The sequence below is a fragment of the Mustela nivalis genome, assembly GCF_964662115.1.
Source record: "Mustela nivalis genome assembly, chromosome: 3".
Classification (NCBI taxonomy): Eukaryota; Metazoa; Chordata; class Mammalia; order Carnivora; family Mustelidae; genus Mustela; species Mustela nivalis.
The window spans coordinates 29858285-29885602 of NC_139022.1; the positions used below are offsets into that span (position 1 = coordinate 29858285).

Sequence of the window (27318 nt, forward strand, 5' to 3'; positions counted from 1 at the left end):
CAATATGTGAACAGACTGATTGATAGTAATGAACATGAACTGGCAATCAAAAACTCAGAAAACAAAATTCAGGACAAGCTGGTTTCACAGGTGAATTCTACCAAACATTCAAGGATAATTTCAACCTATTCTTCTCAAACTACTTCAATAAATAGAAGAGGAAGAAAAATGTCCAAATTCATTGTGCAAGTCCAGCATTACTCTGATATCAAAGCCAGTCAAAATTAAAGGCCAATATTCCTTATGAATATTGATGCAAAAATTATGATCACAATATTAAAAATAGAATTCTATTTACATTAAAAAATCATTCTCACCATTATAAAGTATGATTTATTTACAGATGCAATTGTGGTTTGAAGACACAAATCAATAAATGTGATAAGTCAAAATAAAGAGGATGTTAGCCATATGATCTTCTCAATAGATGTAGAGAAAAATATTTGAGGAAATACAGCATTCATCCATGTAAAAACTCTCAACAAATTCAGTTTTGAGGAGCATGCCTCCACATAAAATGGTCACATTTGAAAAATCCATGGTTAACAAAATACTCAATGGTGAAAAACTGAGATCTTTTCCTCTCTGATCAGGAAAAGACAAAGATGTTCATTTTCACCTCTTTCATTTAACATAATCCCGGAAATTCTAGCCACAGCAAACAAGTAGAAGAAATAAAAAGCATCCAAATTGGTAAGGAAGAAGTAAAATTGTCACCCTATAAAGATGACATGTTTCTGTATATAAAAACCCTAAAGACTCCAACAAAACATTATTAGAACAGGTAAATAAATTCAGTAAAGTTCAGAATGTAAAAGTTATAGAAATGTTTTATTTCTATACAGTAATAACAAAGTAACAGAAAGAAAAAATAAGAAAGCAATCACATTTATAGTCACACCAAACTATCTAGGAATTTTTAAAAATATTTTATTCATTTTGAGAGACAGAGAGAGAACATGGGAAGGTACAGAGGGATAATCAGGCTCCCTGACTGACACAGGGTTCAGTCCCAAGACCCCAAGATCATAACCTGAGCTGAAGGCAGATGCTTAACTGACAGAGCCACCTGTATACCCCAATCTAAAAATAAATTTACCAACAAAGTGAATGACCTATACTCTGAAAAATATAAAACATAGATGACAGAAATTGAGGATGACACAAATGACATATTTCATGTTAAAGGGCTGAAATAATTAATATTGTTAAAATGTCCATAGAACCCAAAGCAATATACATATTCAATTCAATACCCATCAAATTCATTTTTCACAGAACTAGAACAATTCATTCTCAGATTTATGTGGACCAACAAAAGACTTCAAACAGCCAGATCAATCTGAACAGAGAACAAAGCTGGAGAATTCACAATCCCAGATTTGATGCTATACTACAAAGCCATAGTAACCAGAACAATATGGTAGTGGAACAAAAAATAGACATATAGATCAAGAGAACAATATAGGGATCCCAGAAATAAACTCACATCTATGACAAAAGAAGCAAAATAAAGAATGGACGAAAAAGAGTCTTTTCTATAAATGGTGCTGGGAAAACTGATCAACTAAATGCAAAGGAATGAAACTGGGCTACTTTCTTGCACCATACTCTAAAATAAACTCAAAATGGATTAAAGACCTAAATGTGAGATGAGTAACCATAGGTATCTAAAAGTTGTAATCTCTTGAACATCAGCCTTAGCAACATATTTTTGGATGTGTCCTCAAGCAAGAGAAACAAAAGGCCAGATAAGCTGAACAATGTTCTAACAAACTAAATTAAAACTAAACAATGATAAAAAATATTTTGCAGAATTGAGGAAACTATCAACACAATGAAAAGGCAACCCACTAAATGGGAGAAGATATTTTCAAATGATATATCCAATGAGGGGTTAATATCCGAAGTGCATAAAGAATTTATACACCTCAACATTAAAAAAGAAATAAACTGGTTAAAAATGAGTAGAGGACTTGAACAATTTTTCCAAAGAAGACATACAGATGGCTAACATACAGATGAAAGGATGTTCAACATCACTAATCATCAGGGAAATGCAAATCAAAACCAAAATATAATAATATATTAGCCCTATTGGCTAATACCAAAAATCAAAGAATAAAAAGTGTTGATAATGATGTGAAGAAATGGAGCACTTACTCACCGTTGGTGGAAATGTAAATTGGTGAAACAGCTATGGAAACATTATGAAAATTCCTCAAAAAACTAAAAATGGAAATACCATATGATCTAGTAATTCCATTACTGGATATTTAACCAAAGAAAACCAAAACACTAATTTGAAACTACATTCACTTACATGTTTCCTACAGCATTATTTATGATAGCTAAATTTTGTAAGCAACCTAAGTGTCCATTAATAAATGAGTAGAAAAATAAAATATGCACACACACACACATAATGTAACATTACTCAGCCATAAAAGAAATCTTATGTAATCTTGTTTTTCATGACTGTGCAGTGATCTCAACATGGATTATGATGAGTGAAATAAATATGCCTAGAAAAGACAAATGCTGTATGATTTCATTTACATGCAGATTCCTGAAAAAAAAAAAAGAAACAGAAAACAAAGAAACAAACAAACAAGGAACATTTATAAATATAGAAATTAGTGGTTGCCAGAGGGGAGATGACTGGGGGTTGGGTGAAATTGGTGAATGGGATTAAAATGTACAAACTTTCTGTTATAAAGTAAATACATTATGGGAGTGTAAAGTACAGTGTAGGGGATATAGTTAATAATATTGTAATAACATTGAATGGTAACTACACATATCCTGGTGACCAATGTGTAATGCATAGAATTTTTAAATCACTCTATATACACCTCAAACTAATGTGACATTGCACGTCAACTGTGCTTTAATAACAGCAATGAAAAGACAGGCAATGGGTTTTAAAAGCCTCTTCAAAATAACTCAAATGTTAATTTTACATCGTATATGTTTTATCAGTATAATAAAATATATTAATATAAAAACTGATTTTACATCCCTGTTTGAAGAAAGACCCCTTACATTTTATTAATTCTTTAAATTTACAATTCTTATAGAAATAATGACTATAATGGATAAAAAATTATTCTATGGTTTGTCTCCCTCCCAATCCCATCTTCTTTCATTTATTCTTCTCGTACCCACTTAAGCCCCCATGTTGCATCACCACTTCCTCATATTAGGGAGATCATATGATAGTTGTCTTTCTCCGCTTGACTTATTTCGCTAAGCATGATACGCTCTAGTTCCATCCATGTTGTCACAAATGGCAAGATTTCATTTCTTTTGATGGCTGCATAGTATTCCGAGACAAACCATAAGTGACTCTTAATCTCACAAAACAAACTGAGGGTTGCTGGGGGGAGGGGGTTTGGGAGAAGGGGGTGGTATTATGGACATTGGGGAGGGTATGTGTTTTGGTGAGTGCTGTGAAGTGTGTAAACCCGGTGATTCACAGACCTGTACCCCTGGGGATAAAAATATATGTTTACAAAAAATAAAAAATTATATTAAAAAAAAATTATTCTATAAAAATGCAGTTATTGTTTTTATAAAAACTTCGAGTTCTTTCACATACTTAAAAAATTAATTAATTAAATGGCATCATACTTCCAGACAAAAATAAATAATACATTTTTCATATCCTGATTCAATATAATCTTTATTTTTTTTAATTATTTTCCTTCATGTGGGAGGGCCTGGTGGTGGACATTGAGGAGGGCACGTGTTGCATGGAGCACTGGGTGTGCTGCATAAACAGTGAATCTTGGAACACTGAGAAAATAAAATAAAATAATTTTTTTATTGCTTTCAAATCTCAACTTTCCTTTTCAGTTTAATTCCTTTATTTATATAATAAATTGCAGTTTTTAATTTCCCACTTCAAAATTTTTGTTGGCAGGATTAACATATGTAATAATTGTTAATTAAACATTTGAAAATTTTTGAAATACATTGAAAAAATTTAAATTGCATATTCTGTTTATGAGAATTTTATTGTGGGTATTTTGGTCAGTTGGATAGTAAGATTTTTTTTTTTTAATATGAAGTGATCTCAAGACCGTAATTCTCTATTGAATCTCTCTAAGTTTAATTGGTGGGTTGGGATCATAGTCCCTGTGGTGTAACCAGTATAAATAAGTCATACCCTAAATCTAGCCACATTATCCCTATAGGGAGACCCTTTTCTACTCCATTTCCTTTCATATTTTCTCATTGCTTTTGATTTAAAATGTAGAACTTGTATCATTCTGTCAGTTTTACTATTCTGACTCCTAAATACAAAAAAGTAGGTGAAGAAGCCAAACCTTGGCATATTACTAAGGGGGTATATGCTTCCTTTTCTTCTTCAATTGGCATTTTCACATTGCTTTTTCCAGGAATTTTCATTTTTTTTCTATTTGAATTATCCAAAATTTATAGCTGGAATCACACAAAAATTCAAGCCAAAAGGGATCATCCAAGAAGAGGCTGGATCACTGATCAAAAAGGCTGGATCATATACCTGGATTATCAGGTATTATGATATATACTCTATGAATTATAATTGTTTAAAGAAAAAAATAGCAGGATTCTGTATGTAACATTTACATAAATTTTAACTATTAGAAATAACAATCACATTGAAATTTAGATGTGAACTTGATGACGTATTGCAGCTACAAATTATACTGGAATTTAAATATGTCCCTAAACCTGACTCATCTGCAATGCAAGTCAATACATGTTCATGACCATGTCAGTCTGAAGCATCAAAACATAATTTTCTTTTCCAAGTTTCCTCCAGATAAAATGACTAGATGGGATCATGTCAAGTAAACTGAGCCACTACAATCCCTTATTTTAAAGAGCAGACTTTAGTATACCTGAACTAGTAGATTTTATACCAATTGATTAATTTAACATTGTATAAATATTCTCTATAAGCCAGATAATGAAGCATAATACAATAACAACTCCTTTTGTGCCCAGTATGATTGTGCTGTAAAGAAGGATTTTATATTATTAAGATAATTATTATTGTAGCAAAATATCTAAAGCTTCATTGTTTCTATGTCTGATTTTGGTCATCACAGTGTCTCCATGGGGCCGCTTAGTGCCCCCCACATGATGAATTTTTGCTGATTGTAGATCATGAAAAGCAATATAGTGACATAATTGTATAAGAGCTAAAATATGGACAAAGAAAACTACTTTTGATATCAGAAGATTGGTTATTCTTCTGAGTTCTGCCATTATGTTTACCTTTTTATACCACAGGATTAATCAACAAAGCTAACTGGCTACAGGCAAATTAAAGTCCTCAATATGTCTAGAGACTTTAAGACTCTTGAATAAAGATGCATGGCCTCGTAGAATTCTTTCATTCACTCTCGTAACATGACTACCACTCAGCAGAGCTTTGCAATGAGTTCTAGACAAAGAGTTTCAAGCTTAAAGGACAAGCAGCTCTTGAACGGTGGGAAGAGATTAGGAGCTTCAAATATTGGGACATAGAAAGATTGTTGTTATTTCAAGTGTGATTGTCAGATTTTATTCTGAACAAATTACCTGGACTTGACATCATACAAAATGTTAAACTGATATAAATCAGAATGTTTATTTTTTAGAATTCCACTTAAATCAAAAGTACACATATAGTCATTTTTTTTTAAATGGCAAAGGACTTTATTTTGGTTTTGGCTTTGTTTTTTTTGTTTGTTTGTTTTTTGGGTTTTTTTGAGCAAAAACATTTTTTTAATATAATTTTTTATTTTTTATAAACATATATTTTTATCTCCAGGGGTACAGGTCTGTGAATCACCAGGTTTACACACTTCACAGCACTCACCAAAACACATCATTTTAAAGATAAATGAAGTAAATGCAGCCATGAAATAAAGCAATAGCCCACTTACCTGAACAGACACATCACAGTGTAAAATTGACATAAAAATACACCTTCATATATTCAAAAGACATTACATAGAACTTCATGCATAATTTGAGTCTTTCATTCTCATTTTTCTTACTTATATAAAAGTGTGTGTGTGTGTGTGTGTGTGTGTGTGTGTGTTAGGAAAAGAAAGAGTGAGAGATCTTAGTGGCTGGAAAATGGAGCATTTCTGTTTAAAGTTAATACTTTATAAATGACAGGAGGTAGCAATAGAAGAAAGGGTCAAATGGCTGAGAACAATTTACACAATATCCATAGCCGTAATTTCTTAACATAAAATGGAAGGATGACCTGAAACAAATAATACATTATATGTTAATAAAAAATAATAAAAAATAAAAATAAAAAAAACAAAATAAAACAAAACAAAAACAGTTAAACCTGAAGATTGTAGAGAGTACCAACTATGCTCTGCTGAAAACAAGCCTGAAACCTTTTAAGGCTGATTGTATAAAAATATTTCAATTTATTTTGCATATTTAAAAAGCTATTCTTATAACTATACTTCATAATGTTATTTAAAGTTTATAAAATTTAAAAAATGGGAGAATTATTTTACATCACCTTGTTAATAATATAGTCACTATTTCCCTTCAAAATGATTACTTGAAATTTTAAAGAAATTAAAAATTAAAAGAAAACTAAAGAAATTAGTTACCCAAGAAATTAATTTACATAGAAATTTGTTTCCAACCAGAATTGGGTAAATGTTTTTGTGATGGTATGTTTTAATTACTTTCACTTTATATTCTGCAGATTTACCCTTTCTGATTGTAATGAGACTTCATAAAACATAATATAGTTTAACATATAGTTAAACATCATATAGTTAAACATCATATAGTTTAAGCTGATTACAATTTAAATTTGATCAAATACAAAAAGTCTATAATTTTACTTTTCTTCCTTACATTTGACATTATTGTTGCAATTTACACTTTTAATACTGTGTAACATATATGTAGGTTATCATATATGTAAGTATTTTAATGTTTGTCTTTTAACTTTGTACTAAAGGTTATAGTTTATTACAATATTAGAAAATTCAGAATTTTACTGCATATTTACCTTTACCAGTGAGTTTTATATGTTCATATACTTTATGTTGTTAATTAGCATATTTTATATTGACTTGAAGAACTCTCTTCAGCATTTCTTATAGTGAAATTCTAGTGACAATCAATTCTCTTCACTTTCTTTTTGGTAAGGGTGGAGTTTTTAAATTCTCTTTCATTTCTGAAGGGCAGTTTTCCAGGTAGATTACTATTTTAATATATCATTTCATTATATCTTGGCCTACCAGGCCCCTGTTGAAAAATCTGCTGATAGTTTTATAGGGGTTTCTTTGTATGTGATGAGTCTCTTTTATCTTATTTATTTCAAAATTTTGTTTTTCTCTTGTCACATTTATTTTTATTATATTGTATCTCACTGAACATTCAACATGACTTAAATCTCCTTGGGAATCTTTGGACTTCTTACACCTGAATGTCCATATCCTTACTCAAATTTTGGAGGTTTTCAGTCATTTTTCTCTAAAAAGAATGTTCTCCTTTGCCCTCTGAGACTCCTATTATTATATTCATATTGTGTACTTTAATGTAGAAACTTTGCACTTTTTCTTTTTTTTTTTTTTTCAATTTTTACTCCTCTGGTTAATTTCAAATGACTTGTTTTCGGGTTAATAATTTATCCTTCTTGATCAAATCTCTTTTTGAAGCTTGCTATTCAATTTTCCAGTCAATCATTGTACTCTTTAGTTATAGATTTCTTTTTATTTTTGTTTATGATCTCTTTTTCTTTGTTAAACATCTCATTTTGTTCATTTACTACTATTTTCCTAATTTAATTTAGTCATCTATCTGGGTTTTCTTTTAGTGTACTGAACTTATTTAAAAGAATTATTCTGAATTCTTTGTCAATCAGTTCATAGATCTTTCTTTAGGATGGGTTATTGAAGCTGAGTTAGTTTCCATGAGTAGTGTCATGTTTCCCATCATCTTCATGATCCTTGCATCTTTATGTTGGTATCTACACATTTGAGAAAGTGGCCATTTGTTACATGATTCACATGTTCATTTTGACAGAAAAAGATCTTTACCAGTCATCTCAAACTGGTGTTCCAGTCAGGCTAAATTATAGTATAGAAAAGAGGGGCATTCTATAGTATAGAAAGAGGGGCATTCTACTAAAGTCTCTGGTTTGGTGAAGACAGTGAATCTTGAGATTAGCTAAGAACTCTATCTAAATTATGGTTCAGCAGATCAGCTGGCTGGGTTCTGTGATCTGGCACGTCTACTACCAAGGTTTATGGCTAGGCCCTCTGGATGGGAGAGATCACTGGCTAGTCACGTGGGCTTTCCAGTTAGACTCTATAGTACACCATAGCAGTTGGCTGGGCTTTGCACTCAGGCGGGACTACTGACTGGACTCCCTGGACAGGCAGGGATGTATGCTGTGATTCTTGCCCAGGCAATGCCACTGGCTACATTCTGCAATTTCTTGGGAACTCAGGCTGAGCTATTTAAGAATCAGTGTGACTGGTTAAATTCTGTGATCATACTGAGCCACAGCCTGGATTCTGTAATCATCCCTGGTCAGGCAATATCCCAGGTTTGACCCCCATAATAGGTGATGTCACTGGCTGGGCTATGTTTTCACAAAGACTACATTTGAACATAGCTACAGATGGACTAAATTATCAGGTAGGTCCACTGGTTGTAATTGGTGGTCCCAGGAAAAATGAGGTTTCAGGCTATGTCCCACATTTGGGTGAAACTATAGACTGGAATAAGTAGTGTTGTCCTCTCTCCTCTGTAGTCAAAGACAGTCACAAGGCTTGGAGCCACAAATGGACAGGACCACTGATTAAGGACCTTAGTCAGAGAGAACTGCTGATTGTACACATTGACCATATATGGGATTGTAGTTTAGCTTCATAGATGGTTGAAGCTGCTGCCTGGGATTTTTGTCTAGGTAAGGTTGCCAGCAATTAGATGGTTTAATCACAAATTCATATGCACCAGTTGGTGGGTTTTACACCTTTTGTGTGTGTGTGTGTGTGCGTGCGCGCATACAAGGGATATACTAGCTAATCTAGCCCTACCAATTCCCTCAGCATTCTCAATGACATGAGAAAGAAATGGGGCAGGTGACAAACGCTCCAGAACTCCAAGGAAGTTTAATTTCTGCCTTGAAATCTCTATTCTCTTTCTTTTTTTTTTAATTATTTTTTATTTATTTACACCAAAACAGTATTCATTATTTTTGCACCACACCCAGTGCTCCATGCAATCCATACCCTCTCTAAAACCCACACCCTGTTACCCCAACCTCTCACACCACCGCCACTTCAAACCCCTCAGATTGTTTTTCAGAGTCCATATTCTCTCATGGTTCATCTTCCCTTCCAATTTCTCCCCACTCCCTTCTCCTCTCTATCTCCCCATGTCCTCCATGCTATTTGCTGGGCTCCACAAATAAATGAAACCACATGATAATTAACTCTCTCTGCTTGACTGATTTCACTCAGCATAATCTCTTACAGTCCCGTCCATGTTGCTACAAAAGTTGGCTCTTCATCCTTTCTGATGGAGGCATAATACTCCGTAGTGTATATGGACCACATCTTCCTTATCCATTTCTCCATTGAAGGGCATCTTGGTTCTTTCCACAGATTGGAGACCGTGGCCAAGGCTGTTATAAACATTGGGGTAGAGATGGCCCTTCTTTTCACTACATCTGTATCTTTGGGGTAAATACACAGAAATGCAATTGCAGGGTCATAGAGAAGTTCTATTTTAATTTCTTGACGAATCTCCACAATGTTCTTCAAAGAGGTTGAACCAACTTGCATTCCCACCAACAGTGTAAGAGGGTTCCCCTTTCTCCACATCCCCTCCAACACATGTTGTTTCCTGACTTGCTAATTTGGGCCATTCTAACTGGTGTAAGGTGATATCTCAATGTGGTTTTAATTTAAATCTCCCTGAGGGCTAGTGATGATGAACATTTTTTCATGTGTCTGATAGCCATTTGTATGTCTTCATTGGAGAAGTGTATGTTTATATCTTCTGCCCATTTTTTGATATGATTGTCTGTTTTGTGTGTGTTGAGTTTGAGGAGTTCTTGATAGATCCTGGATATCAACCTATTGTCTGTACTGTCATTTGCAAATACCTTCTCCCATTCTATGGGTGGCCTCTTTGTTTATTGATTGTTTCCTTTGCTGTGCAGAAGCTTTTGATTTGGATGAAGTCCCAAAACTTTACTTTGGCTTTTGTTTCCTTTGTCTTTGGAGACGTAACTTGAAAGAAGTTGCTGGGACTGATATCAAAGAGGTTACTGCCTATATTCTCCTCCAGGATTCTGATGGATTCCTGTCTCACATTGAGGTTTTTATCCATTTTGAGTTTATCTTTGTGTATGGTGTAAGAGAATGGTCGAGTTTCATTCTTCTACATATAGCTGCCCAGTTTTCCCAGCACCATTTATTGAAGAGACTGTCTTTTTTCCACTGTATATTTTTTCCTGTTTTGTCAAAGATTACTTGCGCATATAGTAGAGCATCCATATATGGGCGCTAGACTGTGTTCCACTGGTCTATGTGTCTGTTTTTATCCCAGTACCATGCTGTCTTGGTGATCACAGCTTTGTAGTAAAGCTTGAAATCAGGTAGCATGATGCCAACTCCTTTATTTTTGTTTTTCAACATTTCCTTAGCGATTTGGGTCCTTTCTGATTCCATACAAATTTTAGGATTATTTGCTCCAGCTCTTTGAAAATTACTGGTGGAATTTTGATTGAATGACATTAAAAGTATAGATTGCTCTAGGCAGTATAGACATTTTAATAATGTTTATTCTTCCGATCAAAGAGCATGGAATGGTCTTCCATCTTTTGGTGTCTTCTTCAATTTTTTTTTTCATGAGTGTTCTGCAGTTCCTTGAGTACAGATCCTTTACCTCTTTGGTTAGGTTTATTCCCAGGTATCTTATGGTTCTTGGTGCTATAGTAAATGGAATCGATTCTCTAAATTCCCTTTTTGTACTTTCACTGTTAGTGTATAAGAAAGCCACTGATTTCTGTACGTTGGCTTTGTATACTGCCACATTGCTGAATTGCTGTATGAGTTCTAGTAGTTTGGGGGTGGAGTCTTTTGGATTTTCCATATAAAGAATCATGTCATCTGCGAAGAGAGAGTGTTTGCCTTCTTCATTACCAATTTGGATACCTTTTCTTTCTCTTTGTTGTCTGATTGCTGTTGCTAGGACTTCTAATACTATGTTGAACAAGAGTGATGAGAGTGGGCATCCTTGTTGTGTTCCTGATCTCAACAGAAAGGATGCAAGCTTTTTCCCATTCAGGATGATATTTGCTGTGGGTCTTTCATAGATAGATTTGATGAAGTTCAGGAATGTTGCTTCTATCCCTATACTTTGAATTGTTTTAATCAGGAATGGGTGCTGAATTTTGTCAAAAGCTTTTTCTGCATCAATTGAGAGGACCATTTGATTCTTCACTCTTCTCTTATTAATTTGTTCTATCACACTGATTGATTTGCGAATGTTGAACCATCCTTGTAGCCCAGGGATGAATCCCACCTGATCATGGTGGATAATCTTTTTAATGTGCTGTTCGATCCTGTTTGCTAGGATCTTGTTGAGAAACTTAGCATCCAAATTCATCAGTGATATTGGTCTGAAATTCTCCTTTTTGGTAGGTTCTTTGCCTGGTTTGCGGATCAGGGTAATGCTGGCTTCATAGAAAGAGTCTGGAAGTTTTCCTTCTGCTTCCATTTTTTGAAACAGCTTCAGGAGAATAGGTGTTATTTCTTCTTTGAAAGTTTGGTTGAATTCCCCAGGGAATCCATCAGGTCCTGGGCTCTTGTATTTTGGGAGGTTTTTGATCATTGCTTCAATCTCGTTACTAGATATTGGTCTGTTCAGGTTGTAAATTTCATCCTGGTTCAATTTGGGGAGTTTATAGTTTTCCAGGAATGTGTCCATTTCATATAGTTTGCTTAGCTTATTGGCATATGACTATTGATAATAACTTCTGATGATTGTTTCTCCTTCCTTGGTGTTAGTTGTGAGCTCTCCCTTTTCATTCATAATTGTATGAATTTGGGATTTCTCTTCTTTCTTTTGGATTAGTGTTGCCAATGGTTTATCTATCTTATTGAAGCTTTAAAAAACCAGCTTCTAGTTTCATTTATACGTTGTACTGTATCTCTGCTTTCTACCTTTTGACCTCAGCTATCATCTTGATTATTTCCCTTCTTATGTGTGGAGTTTGTTTGATTTGTTGTTGATTCTCTCATTATTTAATGTGTAGAGACAGCTGCTGTGTTCTGGATTTTTTAATTTTTTGAGAGAGGCTTGGATGACTATGTATTTCCCCCTTAAGACCGCCTTTGCTGTATCCATAGGTTTTGGACTGAAGTGTCTTCATTTTCATTCGTTTCCATGAATTGTTTCAGTTCTTCTTTGATTTCCTGGTTGATCCAAGCATTCCTAAGCAAGGTGGTCTTTAGCTTCCTGGTGTTTGAGTTGCTTCCAAACTTTTCCTTGTGATTGAGCTCCTGTGTCAAAGCATTCTGATCTGAGAATATGCAGGGAATCATCTCAGTCTTTTGGTATCAGATGAGTCCTGATTTGTGACCCAGTATGTGGTCTATTCTGGAGAAGGTTCCATGTGCACTTGAGAATAATGAGTATTCTGTTATTTTAGGGTGGAATGTTCTGTATATATCTATGAGGTCCATCTGGTCCAATGTGTCATTGAATGCTCTTGTTTCATTATTGATATTCTGCTTTGATGATCTGTCTATTTCTGAGAGAGGTGTGTTAAGATCTCCTACTATTAATGTATTCATATCAATATGATTCTTTATCTTGATTAACAGTTTTCTTATGTAATTGGCTGCTCCCATATTGGGGGCATAGATATTTACAATTGTTAGATCATCTTGGTGGATAGTCCCTTTAAGAATGATGTAGTGTCCTTCTGGATCTCTGACTACAGTCTTTAGTTTAAAATCTAATTTATCTGATATGAGAATCGCTACCCCAGCCTTCTTTTGAGGCCCATTGGCATGAAAGATGCTTTTCTATCCCTTCCCTTTCAGTCTGGGTGTATCTTTAGGTTCAAAATGAGTCTCTTGTAGACACCATATTGATGGGTCCTGTCATTTTATCCCATCTGCATCCCTTTGCTGTTTTATGGGTGCATTTAGGCCATTCACATTGAGAGTGATTATTGATCGATACATTTTTATTGACATTGTGTTATCTTTGAAGTCTGTCTTTCTGTAGATTGTCTCTATATTTCTGTCAATTCTATTCTTAGGATTTTTCCTCTTTTATATAACCCCCCCCCTTAATATTTCCTGCAGTTTCGCCTTGGTGGTTGCATAGTCTTTTAAGCCTTGCCGTTCGTGGAAACTCTTTATCTCTCCATCCATTTTGAATGTCAGTCTTGCTGGATAAAGTATTATTGGCTGCATGTTCTTCTCATTTAATGCCCTGAATATATCTTGCCAGCCCTTTCTGGCTTGACAGGTCTCTATGGACAGGTCTGACATTATTCTGTTGGGCTTTCCTCTGTAAGTAAGGAGCCTCTTTGTCCTAGTTGTTTTCAAGAGATTATACTTACAATTATGATTCCTCAATTTGACTATTAGGTGCCTTGATGACTTTTTGGAATGTATAAGCTTGGGTGGAGACCTTTCAACTTAGTACATAAACGCTGGTTCTATTCGCGAAATTGGAAAAATTATCATGAAGAACTTGTTCCACTATATCTTCTAGACTACTTTCTCCTCCCCTTCAGGGATTCATATAATTGTGACGTTGGAACGTTTCATGGCATCATTTATTTCCCTGATTCTGTTTTCGTGGTTTCTAAGCTGTTTGTTCCAGGCTTACTCCTGATCCTTTCTCTCTATCTGTTTGTCCTCCAGATCACTAATTCTATCTTCTCTCTCAGTTACCCTAGCTTTGAGAGAATTTAGATTAGATTGGAACTCATTGAGAGTATTGTGAAGTTCATCCCTGGTAGCTTTCAGTTCAGCCCTAATGTTGTGAACATCCTGTCTGGTCACTTTCAGTTCTGCCCTAATCAATTCCGTTTGGTCATCCATGGCTTTCTCCAACCTTTCATCCTGTCTGGTCGCTTTCAGTTCTGCCCTAATCAATTCCTTTTGGTCATCCATGGCTTTCTCCAACCTAGCTATTGCCTGGATAATTGTTAGCCCGAATTCTCTTTCTGACATATTATCTATGTTGATAGCTGTTAGCTCTGTTGCAGAAGACTCATCCCTGTATTTTTCTTCTGTTGGGCATTCCTTCTCCTAGTCATTTTGGTGAGAGATGACTGAACAGATGTAGGTGGATGTATCGACCATGGTGCAGTCAAGGTGCACCCTGGAACGCTTCTGAGCAATCAGGACTCCCCACCCAAATGAAAGAAGAAAGAAAAGAAAAAGAAAAAGAAAAGTGAGAAAGAGAGAGACAGAAGAAAAAAGGGATGGTAAAAGAGAAGTTTCAGCCCAAATGTGCCCCAAGGTAAGATTTATGAAGTATACAAACAAAACAGACAAACAAAAAGACTGATAAAAGTATATGACAAAAGAAAAAAAAATATATATATATATATGCAAATAAAGGAATCACCTCGTCTAAAGGACGAACCCCAAGTTCGTCCCAAGTGTAAAGATTTATATACTATCAGGACAAACACAAAAACACAGAAACAGTGGTGGAGGAAAAAGTGGTTATAAATTCTCGGTGTTGCGAGGAAGGTTGTTTTGATTCTTCCCGGATGTATCTTGATATCTTTGTTGAAGGAATCAACTTTCCTAAGATAAAGGGGGATAAAAATTGGTTTACCTATAGGGATAGCATTGATTGGGGAAAGGGGATTACTTTGAAGTTTAACTCTATATGAATATTAGAAAATAAAAATAAAAAGGAATAAACTAGACTAAACTAAACTAAATTTTTAAAAAAATGAAATTCAAAATATAGAAATGCAAAAGGAAAACACAGGTGTATGTATCAAAAAGTTCAGGTTAGAATATTATTATGGAATTTGATGTGCTGGACATTTCACTGTGACGGCAAATACGTTAAAAAAAAATCTATATAAAAAAAAATGAACCAGAATAGTGGGAACAAGTTAAAAATAAAAGTTGTCCTATGAAGTAGTGGTGGTTGTTCTCTTGTAGTCTTTTTTTTTTTTTTTTCCTTTTTTGGTTGGATTTCTGGGGGAGGGGCCTGCCACGTGGGTTTTCAGTCAATGATGTTCCCTGAGTTAAGTCCTCCTGCCCCCCTCAAGGGAGTGGGCTCTGAGGAAACTGGTTTTTTTTTTTTTTCCAGGCTTTTGTTCTCTGGCAGTTTTTATGTTTTTTCACTTTTTTTTTCCTCTCACCTTGACCGCTTTTGATGGTTTTTTAGTTTTAGAGGAAGACAAACTGCACCCTGACATCCCTCTCAGAGAGAAGGCTCAGTCTGGCTACCGAGCCCAAATGAGTTCCCCCTTGGCTGCTGACAGAGCAGGTCCTGAGTCATGGTCCCTGGGGACGCAGGATCTTTTGCTTGTACCCAAAACCACGGCAGCGGAGGCTGTCTGGGTAGCTCCAGAGTGCCAGAGACATTCCAAGCAGCAATTGCACACTGAGATTTACCACTGGACCCGGCTGGGAGTGCCTGGTCTTTCTGGGTCTAAAAGCGCCCGGCTTGCACGCACCAATTTCAGGGGAGGCTGTGGGTCGCGCTCGCATTTCAGGCTCTGAGGATGGGGCCCAGGTCCGAAAGCACCAGGCTGGGCCTTCGTGCACCTCTTTCAGGGGAGAGTTTGGGGCACAAGTCTTAGGGTCTGAAACAATGGCGTGGGTCAACAATGTGCAGGCCGAGCCTTTGTCTACCTCTTTCAGGGGAGAATGAGGGGTGCGCGCATCTCAGGCTGTATATAGCAGGGCTTGTGCGTTCTGTCATCTGGCGAAGCTCCCAGCCCCTCACAGGAGCTGGACCCCTCGCGTTCTCGGGCGCGCTGTTGGCTTAGGGACCAAGACCTGGTTTCTCCGCTGCCCTCTCTCTGGCTCAGCACCAGGGGAGGCTGTCCTGGGACTGGGGCCTTAAACCTCTGTCCCTAGCCGCCCCAATTCCCACAATTTCCCCCCGCCCCATGATTCTTTGCTCTTTTGGAGTGCTTTCAACCAGTCTCCAAGTTAATGCTGGTCCCAAGATGCAGGATACTCTGGCTCATATTAGGAGTATTACTATCCAACTGATCATCTCTGGTGGCTCCCTCCCCCTTTTGTTTATCTTCTGATATCAATCTGATATCAGTCTGTTCCCACAGTTCCACTCTGCTTTACCTGCCCACTGGCGTCTTTTGCCCCTGTAGAGATCCAGATGTGTATAATTCTGATCTCAGGCTGATTTCATGGTTGATCGGAGTTCTTTGGTAGGTAATCAGCTCACTTTAGGGTACAGGTTTCAAATGCACCTCCTCCTACTTCCCCGCCATCTTGTCCCCCCCCCCGAAATCTCTTTTCTTGACTATAGAAATCATAGGCCAAACAGTAGTGTTTACTGGGGAGGAATGGCAGAAAGTTAAACTTCTACTCTTCTTTTTTTTTTATTTTTAAATTAAATTTATTTATTTTCAGCATAAGAGTATTCATTATTTTTTCACCACACCCAGTGCTCCATGCAATCAGTGCCCTCTATAATACTGACCACCTGGTACCCCAACCTCCCACCCCCCGCCACTTCAAACCCCTCAGATTGTTTTTCAGAGTCCATAGTCTCTCATGATTTACCTCCCCTTCCAATTTCCCCAACTCCCTTCTCCTCTCTAACTCCCGATATCCTCCATGCCATTTGTTATGCTCCACAAATAAGTGAAACCATATAAAAATCTAGTGTAGATGGTTTTGGTTTGCATGCTTTAGGGGGCTGTTTCAGTCTCACTCCTGGGTTTTGAGTTTTTTATGGCTGTGTTGTTGTCTGTGGATAGTTGTTAATTCATATTTCTGTAAGGGAGACTAAACTCTGGTGTCAACTATTCCATCACCTTGCTGATGTCACTTCTAAATGATTTTGTATATCCCTTTAAAAAATTATTTTTTAACTTCTACATTGGTGTGGGCATTGTGTCAAAAATTGGGGAAATACCAGTGATAAAAATAGGTAAAATGCCACAATTCTTATATTTACATCCTATTATGGAGAAGAGATAATAAAGTCATGATAAAAATATGAGAAATGGTTAATGTGAATAAAAATAAAACAGGGTAAGGAGCATATGACAATTTAACATTAACTTATAAAATAAAACTTCTCTAATAATCAAATAATGGAGAAGAGACCTAAATGAATTGAAAAAATAAAAAAGACCACAATTTATCTGGTGAAAGAGACTGCCAGAGAGAGAGAATAGTAATATTTTCTCTTTACTAAGTATGTTAAACCCAATGATACTTATTGATATATCTAATAAATTTATATTGTATTCTCTTGCATTATACTAATTTATATCATTTTATTGCTTTATTTTAAAGACTTTTTTTTACTATGGGGTTCTATGTCCATATAACTAATTTTATATATTTGTTCAGTTTTCTTTTAACAACACATTCATAGGGTATAAATTATACTTTATAAAGAGTAACATGCCCTTTGTTTTATTTCTCTTTATGCGGTTTGTACTGGTTCCCTAATATAAACAAGATAAACTACCTTTCAAATATCTTTTCTCTTTTTTTATCATCCAATCCTGGCTCATATTTCCTAGTGTTTGTTACTCTCTATCTTTAAATATGCTTCGTCTTTCACTACTTGATTTATTAACCCTAAAATTTTTTTTACTGCCAAATATTAACCGTGAAGCAACCATTCAGTTTAATCTTCATTATTTTTTTCAAATTCTTTCCTGACTCAAGCTAATTCCCATTTTACATTTCTCTGTTTTCTGACGATGACCTCTTCTGGACAAGTCATCAAATCTCTGACTCTTATATTTCAGCCTTATGATGTTTTCCCATTGTCAAAACTACTTTATTTAGAAATTTTTTTCTGGTTGTAAATAAAGTTTCAGTATTGTATTAGGATTTAAATCAGGCTTGTGACAACAAATTTCAGATCAATCTACTTGTTCTCCTAAAAAGTTTGCTAATTATTTTTTGTTGATGTTTCCTTTTCCCTATAGTATTTTTGGTAAGAAAATGCATTTTCATATGTTATTATTTAAAGATTTAATTTGCTTTTACCATTGTTACCAGTTAGATTCCATAAAGTTGCTGTCATGGGGGAATCCTTTCCACATTTCTCAAGCTCTACTGCTTTGTCATATTCACTCCCACAATTTTCTCCATGTCTTATATCTTTCTAATTTCTTGTTCTTAAATTTAAGTGTAGTTTACACACTAAATTACATTGGTTTCATGTGTAAAATATAGTGATTCCACAGATTTATACATTATACTATGCTGATCACAAATATAACTATTATCTGTCATTTTACAATGTTATTACAATATCATTCACTGTATTCCTTATGCTGTCCCTTATGCTGTCTCCTGTCTTACTCATTTCACAACTGGAAGAATGTTTATCTCCCATTCTTCTTCACTCACTTTGCCAATTCCTTATGTCCTTGCCTTCTCGTAACTATGTTTCTTTCTTCTCTGTATTAAGGTCTGATTCTGGTGTTTTTTTTGTTTGTTTGTTTAATAATGTATTGTTTATTAATTTATTTTAGAGTACACCCACATATGAGTGAAATTGTATGGTATTAGTCTTTCTCAGTTTGAGTTATTTCACTTACCATGATGCCCTCCAGGTTTATTCGTGGTGATGCAAATGACATGATTTCTTCTTTTTATGGCTGCATACTATTCCTGTGTGTGTGTGTGTGTGTGTGTGTGTGTGTGCACTATATCATCCATACCCATGTCTCTATTGATGGACACTTAGTTTGCCTCTGTATCTTGGCTATTTGAAATAATGTTGCATTTAGCACACTGTTTTCCATACTGGCTACACCCATTTGCATTACCATCAGTGGTGTACAAGGATCCCTTTTACTCCACATTTTTACCCACACTTGTTTGTTCTCTGTTTAACACTAGCCAGTTTGACTGGTTTGAGGTGATAGCTAACTGTGGTTTTGATTTTCATTTTGGGATGATTAATAATGTGGAGCATCTTTGTATATGTCTATTGGTCATCTGTATGTCTTCTTCAGAAAAATATCTATTCAGGTTCTCCGCCATTTTTTAATCAGAATTTTTTCATTTTGAGTTGGATAAGTTCTTTACATATTTTGGATATTAATTCCCTATGAGATATACCATTTGCAAATATCTTCTATTCAATAGGTTGCTTTTTTGTTTTGTTTTGTTGGTTTCCTTTGCTGTGCAAAAGCTTTTCATTATGGCAGCTGGGTGAACCTGGTGGTGGGTATTATGGAGGGCACATAATCCATGGAGCACTGGGTGTGGTGCATAAACAATGAATCTTGGAACTCTGAAAATAAATTAAATTAAATTTTTAAAAAACTTTTCATTTTGATGTAGTCTCACTAGATCATTTGTGCTTTTGCTTACCTTGCCTCAGGAGACTTATCTAGAAAAATGTCATGACCAATTTCAAGGAAATTACTGCCTATTACTTCTTCTAGGATTTTTATGATTTTAGGTCTCACATTTAATCTATTCAGATCTCACATATTTCATCCATTTTGAGGTTATTTTCTGTGTATGGTATTAGAAAGTGGTCCAGTTTCATTATTTTGCATATAGCTTTCCAGTTTTCCCAGACCATTTATTGAAGAGTCTTTTTCTGATTGTATATTCTTGTCTACTTTGGTCATAGAATAGCTAACTATATAATTGCATGTTTACTTCTGGGCTCTTTATTCTGTGCCATTGATGTATGTGTCCATTCTTTATGCAGCACCATACTGTATTGATTACTATACCTTTGTAGTATAAACTGATTTGTGAACTTAAGATATTTCCAGCTTTGTTTTTCTTCCTCAAGATTGTTTTGACTATTTGTGGTCTTTTTGTTTCCATACAAAGTTTAGTTTTATTTGTTCTAGTTTCTGAAAAGTGTTGGTATTTTGATAGGGATTGCTTTGTTAGGCAATATGGACATTTTAACAATATTAATTCTTCCAGTCTATGAGCATGGAATCTCTTTCCATTTATTTGTGTCATATTTGATTTCTTTTACCAGTGCTTTATAGTTTTCAGAGTACAGGTCTTTCACTGTCTTGGTTATTTGTTTTAGGTATTCTATTATTTTGGGGGCTATTATAAATTGAGTTCTTTTCTTAATTTCTCTTTCTGCTATTTTGATATTGGTGTATAGAACCACTATCATTTTCTGGGTATTAATTTTGTTTCCTGCAAATACACTGAATTCATTTCCAGTAGTTGTGTTTTTTGGGGATTTTTCTATATATAATATCATATCATCTGCAAATAGTGACAGTTTAACTTTTTCCTTACTAATGTGGATACCTTTAATTTTTTTCTTGTTTGATTGCTGTGCCTAAGACTGCCAGTATTATGTTGAATAAGTCATGTCTCACTTCTCATTACTTTATTATCCCTGGCCATGACTGGTAAGGTGATCTCCTCAGTTTTGACAATCCTTCCTCTTAGCTCCACCATCTCCTTCCCAGGCTCTCTCCAAGCCTTTCTTTTGATGTATCTTCTGATTGCTCTTTGCATTTTGCCTATCAGACTTCTGCACAGGTATTCACATTAATGGAAAAAAAAACCTCTTCTTATTAGGAAAAATAGTTTCTGATATTTTTGGAGTGCTGCTTCTGTCAGTGACCTTGAATGTTGCTCTTCTTCTTTTCTGGAACTTCTGTTCCCATTTTTGCTTTTCAGCACAGGTTTTTATGAATCACAGTACCTTTTTTTCTCTATTACATGTCATTTGCATTTGGTCAGTTTTATTTGTCTCCTGATTATAATGAAGATGTCATTTGCACTTTCTTTTGTAACTCCTTGTCGTGAATGTTTGGTATATATTTAAAAATTAAAATAGAATGAGTAAGATTATAATCTTATAATTTTATGAGATTATAAAATTAATTAAAGTTGTGTACTAGCAACCTCCTTACTTATATTAGAAAAGTTTTACTGTTTGCCTCTGTGAAGAAGGAGCTGATTGAAATTAGGGGGCACCTTGGTGTCTCAATAAGTTACGCATCTGCCTTCAACTCAGGTCATGATCTCAGGGTCCTAGGATTGAGCCCCGTATCACACTCTCTTTTCAGCAGGAAACCTGCTTCTCCTTCTCCCTTTGTCTGATGTTCCCACTGCTTGTGTGCTCTCTGCCTTTCTGCAAATCAATAAATAAAATAAATGAAATAAGAATTTTAAAAGAATACTTTTCTTTATTATGTTCAATCAGCCAGCATATAGTAATACTTTTTTAAAAAGTGTACAAAAGATTTTCACTAGGTACTTCTGCAGAGTTCCAAATAGTAGAAAACGATGGTGACTGGGAGAGAGAAGTAGTGCATATGACAAGGAAACATTGAAAAAATACATATTTATACACCCACACATATGTGTATATGTATATAATTAAAAGAAAAAATTTTCTGAGTATATGATTAGTTAGTATGTATATCCCTCATTTTATTAGCAAAACTAATAACTAATATGATAAGACATAAACAAAATGCCTGTAAGATCAAAGATTTTTTCACTTTTTCCTCTAAATTATTCCATCTCAAATAAAAACTTTTTTTTGATAGCTACTCTAACACAGGAGAATTTTTTACTATTTGTGCCTTACCTTAAGAAGGAAAATTATGTTACATAGTTCTGAACTCAGATAAATTTCTATATTGCTGTAATAAGACAGTTATATAAACTATATAGGTTTAACATTTCATCATTTCATCTTGATTAACAAAGATATACACAAATAAACATTTCTTCTTTTTTTTTAATTTTTTTTCAGCATAACAGTATTCATTGTTTTTGAACCACACCCAGTGCCTCATGCAATCCGTGCCCTCTCCAATACCCACCATCAGGTTCCCCCAACCTCCCACCCCCAGCCCCTTCAAAACCCTAAGATTGTTTTTCAGAGTCCATAGTCTCTCATGGTTCACCTCCCCCTCCAATTTCTCTCAACTCCCTTCTCTCCATCTCCCCTTGTCCTCCATGCTATTTGTTATTGAGAGCACCAGAACTAGAGTAGGTTTCATTTTGAATTCCATTTTCTCCTCTTTTGCATGAAAGTCTATAGCTTTGCTCTTAATGATGCCATGCATCAAATGTTAAGCCCCTAATGTCCATTGACCAGCTTTGGCTAAATATGTGTAAGTCTTCATTTTAACTAAATTTTCTCATTGATTTTCACTTGGATTATGATGTAATTTTATGCATGCATGCAATTATAGATATGGAATAATATTTGGCAATATAACTTTGATAGTAGTCTGAATATTGATCAAGATATTTGATTACATCTTAAAGTAAAATATTTGCATAAAAAGAAAACAGGAGGTGAATTATTCTCCTGCATAAGTAATTTTAATATTCAAACATATCACTTAAAAATTAACAAAATATGCAAATACATTTAAAAAATGCAAATAACAAACAACTTCCACTTAAAAATAAATATTAAAGCAATTATTTTCACAAATCACATTAGAAGCTAAAAATAATAAAATATAATTTGTTCATGGTAAGTTGACATGAATAGTTTTCAATCATGTCTGGAAGAAACATTGATTATACTACATACATAAGATTGGCAAGCTTAATTAATGTCATACATTTTGTCAACTAGTTCTATTAGGGAAAACTTTAAAGTAAATAAATAATACTTTAAAGTAAATAAAGTATAAGTAATTGTATTTTTTTACAATGTTATCATTTATGGTAATAAATAATAACCAACTTCAATTACATTTAACAAAATAATTGCTAAACAAGTTGTTTCTTCAGTGTACTCGGCAGTTAACAATGATATTTGGATAAAGATAGTATAAGTCAATGTTATTTTTAAAATTTAAATATATTATTTTTCAAATATTATGTACTAAAACATAATGTGTTCAAAATAAATTATAAACAAAAATAATAAATACTGGGTGACTATAAATACCATTGAAATATTTCAAAAATTAATACTCAACATTTGTTTTTTGTTTGTCTGGGCAATTCATTTATTATTTATTTATTTGTTTGTTTATTTTAATTTTTATTTGACAGAGTGAGTGAGTGAGTGAGAATGAGAGAGAACACAAGTAGGGGGAGAAGAAGCAGACTATACACTGAGAAGGGAGCCTGATGTAGGGCTCAATTGTTTTGGTAACTCTATCTCTCCTTCTTTCTGAATGATATCTTTGCTGGATAGAATACTCTTGGATGCAGATTTTTCCCATTCTGCACTTTGAATATATGATGTCACTCTCTTGTGGCTTGCTAAACTTCTGTTGAGAAATCTCCAGCTTCCCTTGTAAGTTAGGACTTCTTTTTTCTTGTTGCTTTTAAGATTTTTTTCTTTAGCACAATATTTTGCAAATTTAATTGCAATATGTCATGGTGTTGGCCTGGTTTTGTTGAGTTTGATGGGAATTCTCTATGCCTCTCAGATCTGGATGTCTGTTTCCTTCCCCAGATTAAGGAAGTTTTCATCTCATTTCTTTACTTAAATTTTCTGCCCCTCTTCTCTCTTCTTCTTCTTTGGGACTCCTATAATATGAGTTTTACTATGTTTTATGGAGTCACTGAATTCCTTAAGTCTATTCTCATGTTGCAGAATTCCTCTGTCACTCTTTTGTTTAGCTTCATTATTTTCCGTTTTGTCTTCTGTATCATTAATTCATTCATCTGCTTTTTCCAGCTTGCTGTTCATTGCATGAAACCTGTTTCCAAGAGAAAGTATTGTGATGGTGTTTTCATTAGTGCTGTTCCCATTTGAAAGAGGGATACATGCTCAAGGAAACAGATGGAGGAGGAATTTTCCATCAAACAACACACATTGAGAAAAGTACTATCAGTCTTTACAATATGAATGCTATAAAAGGAAGATAATTATATTAGATAAACAGTACAGTTTACCGTTGTTTACCTTATTATCGTCTTTCCCTAAAATATTAATCCTTTTATAAATTGAAGTCTACAGGACAATGGAGGAAAGCAACAACAGTTCTGAAAAGGGATTTCTTCTTCTGGGGTTTTCAGATGAGCCCCAACTAGAAAGGATCCTTTTTGTCATAATTTTGCTTTTCTACATCTTGAACATCCTGGGGAACACTGCCATCATTTTGGTATCTTGTTTAGCCCCCAAACTCCACACCCCAATGTACTTTTTCCTCAGCAATCTCTCTTGTGTGGACATTTGCTTTACCACCAGTGTTGCCCCACAGTTGCTGGTTACCATGAATAAGAAAGAAAAAAACATGAGCTATGGTGGATGTGTGGCCCAGCTCTATGTGGCCATGGGGTTGGGCTCCTCTGAGTGTATTCTCCTGGCAGTCATGGCTTATGACCGATATGCTGCTGTCTGTCAGCCTCTGCAATACACAACTATAATGCATCCTCAGCTCTGTGCATCCCTGGCCAGTGTAGCATGGCTCAGTGGACTCATAACCTCCTTAATTCAATGCTCCCTTACTGTGCAACTGCCCCTTTGTGGTCATCACAAACTGAACCATATTTTCTGTGAGGTTCCTGTGCTCATTAAGCTGGCCTGTGTGGACACAACTTTCAATGAAATAGAACTCTTTGTGGCTAGTATAATTTTTCTAATTGTACCTGTGTCACTCATCTTAGTCTCCTATGGCTTTATAACAAAAGCCATGCTGAGGATAAAATCAGCAAAAGGGCGCTGGAAGGCCTTTGGGACTTGTTCTTCCCACCTGATTGTGGTCATTATTTTCTATGGAACCATCATCTTTATGTACCTTCAACCAGCCAAAAGTAGCTCAAAAAACCAGGGAAAATTTGTCTCTCTTTTCTACACCATAGTCACCCCACTCTTAAACCCCATTATCTATACCTTGAGAAACAAAGATGTGAAAGGGGCCTTGAGAACACTGGTAATGAGAAATGTTCTTGTTTTAGAAAATATATGACTGTAGATATAACATTAGTGGGCTATTCTTAGCTCACAGATTATTTGTTCTAAGTACTGGGTTGTTTTTAAACATTGCCATAAGGAATAGTAACAGACACAGAATTCTGTAAGAAGCTAAAATACTCAAGTCACCGTGGTTTTTCATTCTTTCCAAACATTCTTTGAATGAATCCAAGATCTTATGTTCTATCAACTTTTCTCTTCTTCAACCATGTTATCAAATCAATTTTCATGCACAGATTGTTTTACGCTGGAGTCCATGTATAGCTTGTAAACCTCTGCTTATTCCTAAAAGCTCAACTGAAATGTTACTGGCACTCCCTAGCTTTCTGGAATTATCATTCACCTTACCTTTAAAAAAATTATCATAATATATGTTCCCATGAAATATGAAATATACTTTATTTCTATATTTTCAAACACTGTGTGTACATATAAACACACATAATATATATGTTGTATATCATGTGTATATATGTATTTTTCCAAGTTTATAACATATTTATGCATATATATGACATAATCTATAACATACATATTATATATATGTGTGTGCATATATATATAATATTTATATATATACATATATATAAAGTAAACTTGGAAATTATATATAATATGTAACTGTTTCACCATTAGTTTAAACTAGAGAATGGACAAATTTCACTATGTTGGCTTATTTGTATTATAAAAAACATAAACCTAATTCAGAATTGTGATACATTGATTACATTTGTAATGTAAATTATGACTTTTTTATTAAAAAAGTGAAATGAGTAAGCTTTTATTAAGTTGATCAGTTCACATATTATTTATTCCCCTTCTCTTAAAAAATTTAGAAATTGAGTGAAAGTGAAAGAAAAGTGTGCCATTCTTTCTGTCTTTCAGTCCAAAGAGAGTGAAATTTGTTAACTTGCCAAATCAAGTACTTTAACAGAATTGTGCAGCTATAGGAAAATTAATTTAATCTACAATCTTTTACTTTCTTTTTTTATTATGACACAGCAAGGCAAAAAGAAGCATAAAAATATCAATGAAAATAAAAAGCATAATTCATACAGAATTTGTGTGGGCTTTCATATGATTTAAACTTGCAATGACAAAAAAGAAAACAGGATCATTTAAAATTCTTCATATCAAAATGACGTTGTCAGTCTACAAGAGCTGAAGAGAAAATTTTGACCTGTCTCTACATCCAAAGACAAGTTTAAAGACAAAAACGCTGCACACATAAGAAAAAAAATCAGAAAAATTTTCTAAATAAATTAGTTAAGACCTTTATAAAGATACGTTGTGAAATTTATACCCTTTAAACACCTTGATGGCAACAAAAATAATGAATATTAAATTTATGAGAAAGAAAAATCATAAAAGACTAGTTGAATTTGCCTTCTAGAATTTTCAAATATGAGTAACACACACACTAATGGGAGTAACCTAGTGGGAACAGAGTGGGACATGTTAAGGGACACAATCTTTCATTTATAATACTCAAGATGAGAAGAAGTTGTATAAATGACCTTTTTTATAGAGTCATTACTTCTTTATATCCAGAAAAGCATGGCAAAAGAAAACACAACCCACATGTCAAAGTTTGTGGGAATGCAAGCTGGTGCAACCACTCTGGAAAACAGCATGGAGGTTCCTCAAAAAGTTGAAAATAGACCTACCCTATGACCCAGAAATTACACTACTAGGTATTTACTCTAAAGACACAAATGTAGTGATCCAAAAGGACATATGCACCCGAATGTTTATAGCAGTAATGTCCACAGATGAAAGGATAAAGAAGATGTGGTATGTGTGTGTGTGTATATATATATATATATATATATATATATATATATATAATGGAATACTATGCAATCATCAAAATAAATGAAATCTTGCCATTTGTGATGATGTGGATGGAACTAGAGGGTATTATGCTTAGCGAAATAGGTCAGTCATAGAAATACAACTATATGATCTCCCTGATATGAGAAAGTGGAGATGCAATATGGGGGGTTTAGGGGGTAGGAAAAGAATAAAAGAAACAAGATGGGATTGGGAGGGAGACATACCATAAGAGACTCTTACTCTCACAAAACAAACTGAAGGTTTCCAGGGAGAGGGTGGTGGGGTTATGGACATTGGGGAGGGTATGTGCTATGGTGAGTGCTGTGAAGTGTGTAAACCTGGCAATTCACAGACCTGTACCCCTGGGGCTAATAATACATTATA

The 27318-nt window shown here is 34.6% G+C and overlaps 1 protein-coding gene across 2 annotated transcripts; it reads left to right on the top strand.

Annotated features, from left to right (window-relative positions):
• Positions 1-4131: 4131 nt before the first annotated feature.
• LOC309861049 (olfactory receptor 2G6) lies at positions 4132-26460 on the top strand. 2 transcript variants are annotated; one of them, XR_014309745.1, is made up of 2 exons: positions 4132-4540; positions 26101-26460. XR_014309745.1 is itself a non-coding variant. In XM_082723495.1 (2 exons), the coding sequence occupies exon 2, from the start codon at positions 24146-24148 to the stop codon at positions 25091-25093; it is 948 nt and encodes a 315-aa protein (XP_082579621.1). In that variant the 5' UTR covers positions 4132-4540; positions 23860-24145; the 3' UTR covers positions 25094-25879. The 2 variants fall into 2 exon arrangements, 1 of the variants encoding a protein (XP_082579621.1); XM_082723495.1 differs by lacking the exon at positions 26101-26460 and adding an exon at positions 23860-25879.
• The last annotated feature ends 858 nt before the right edge of the window (positions 26461-27318 follow it).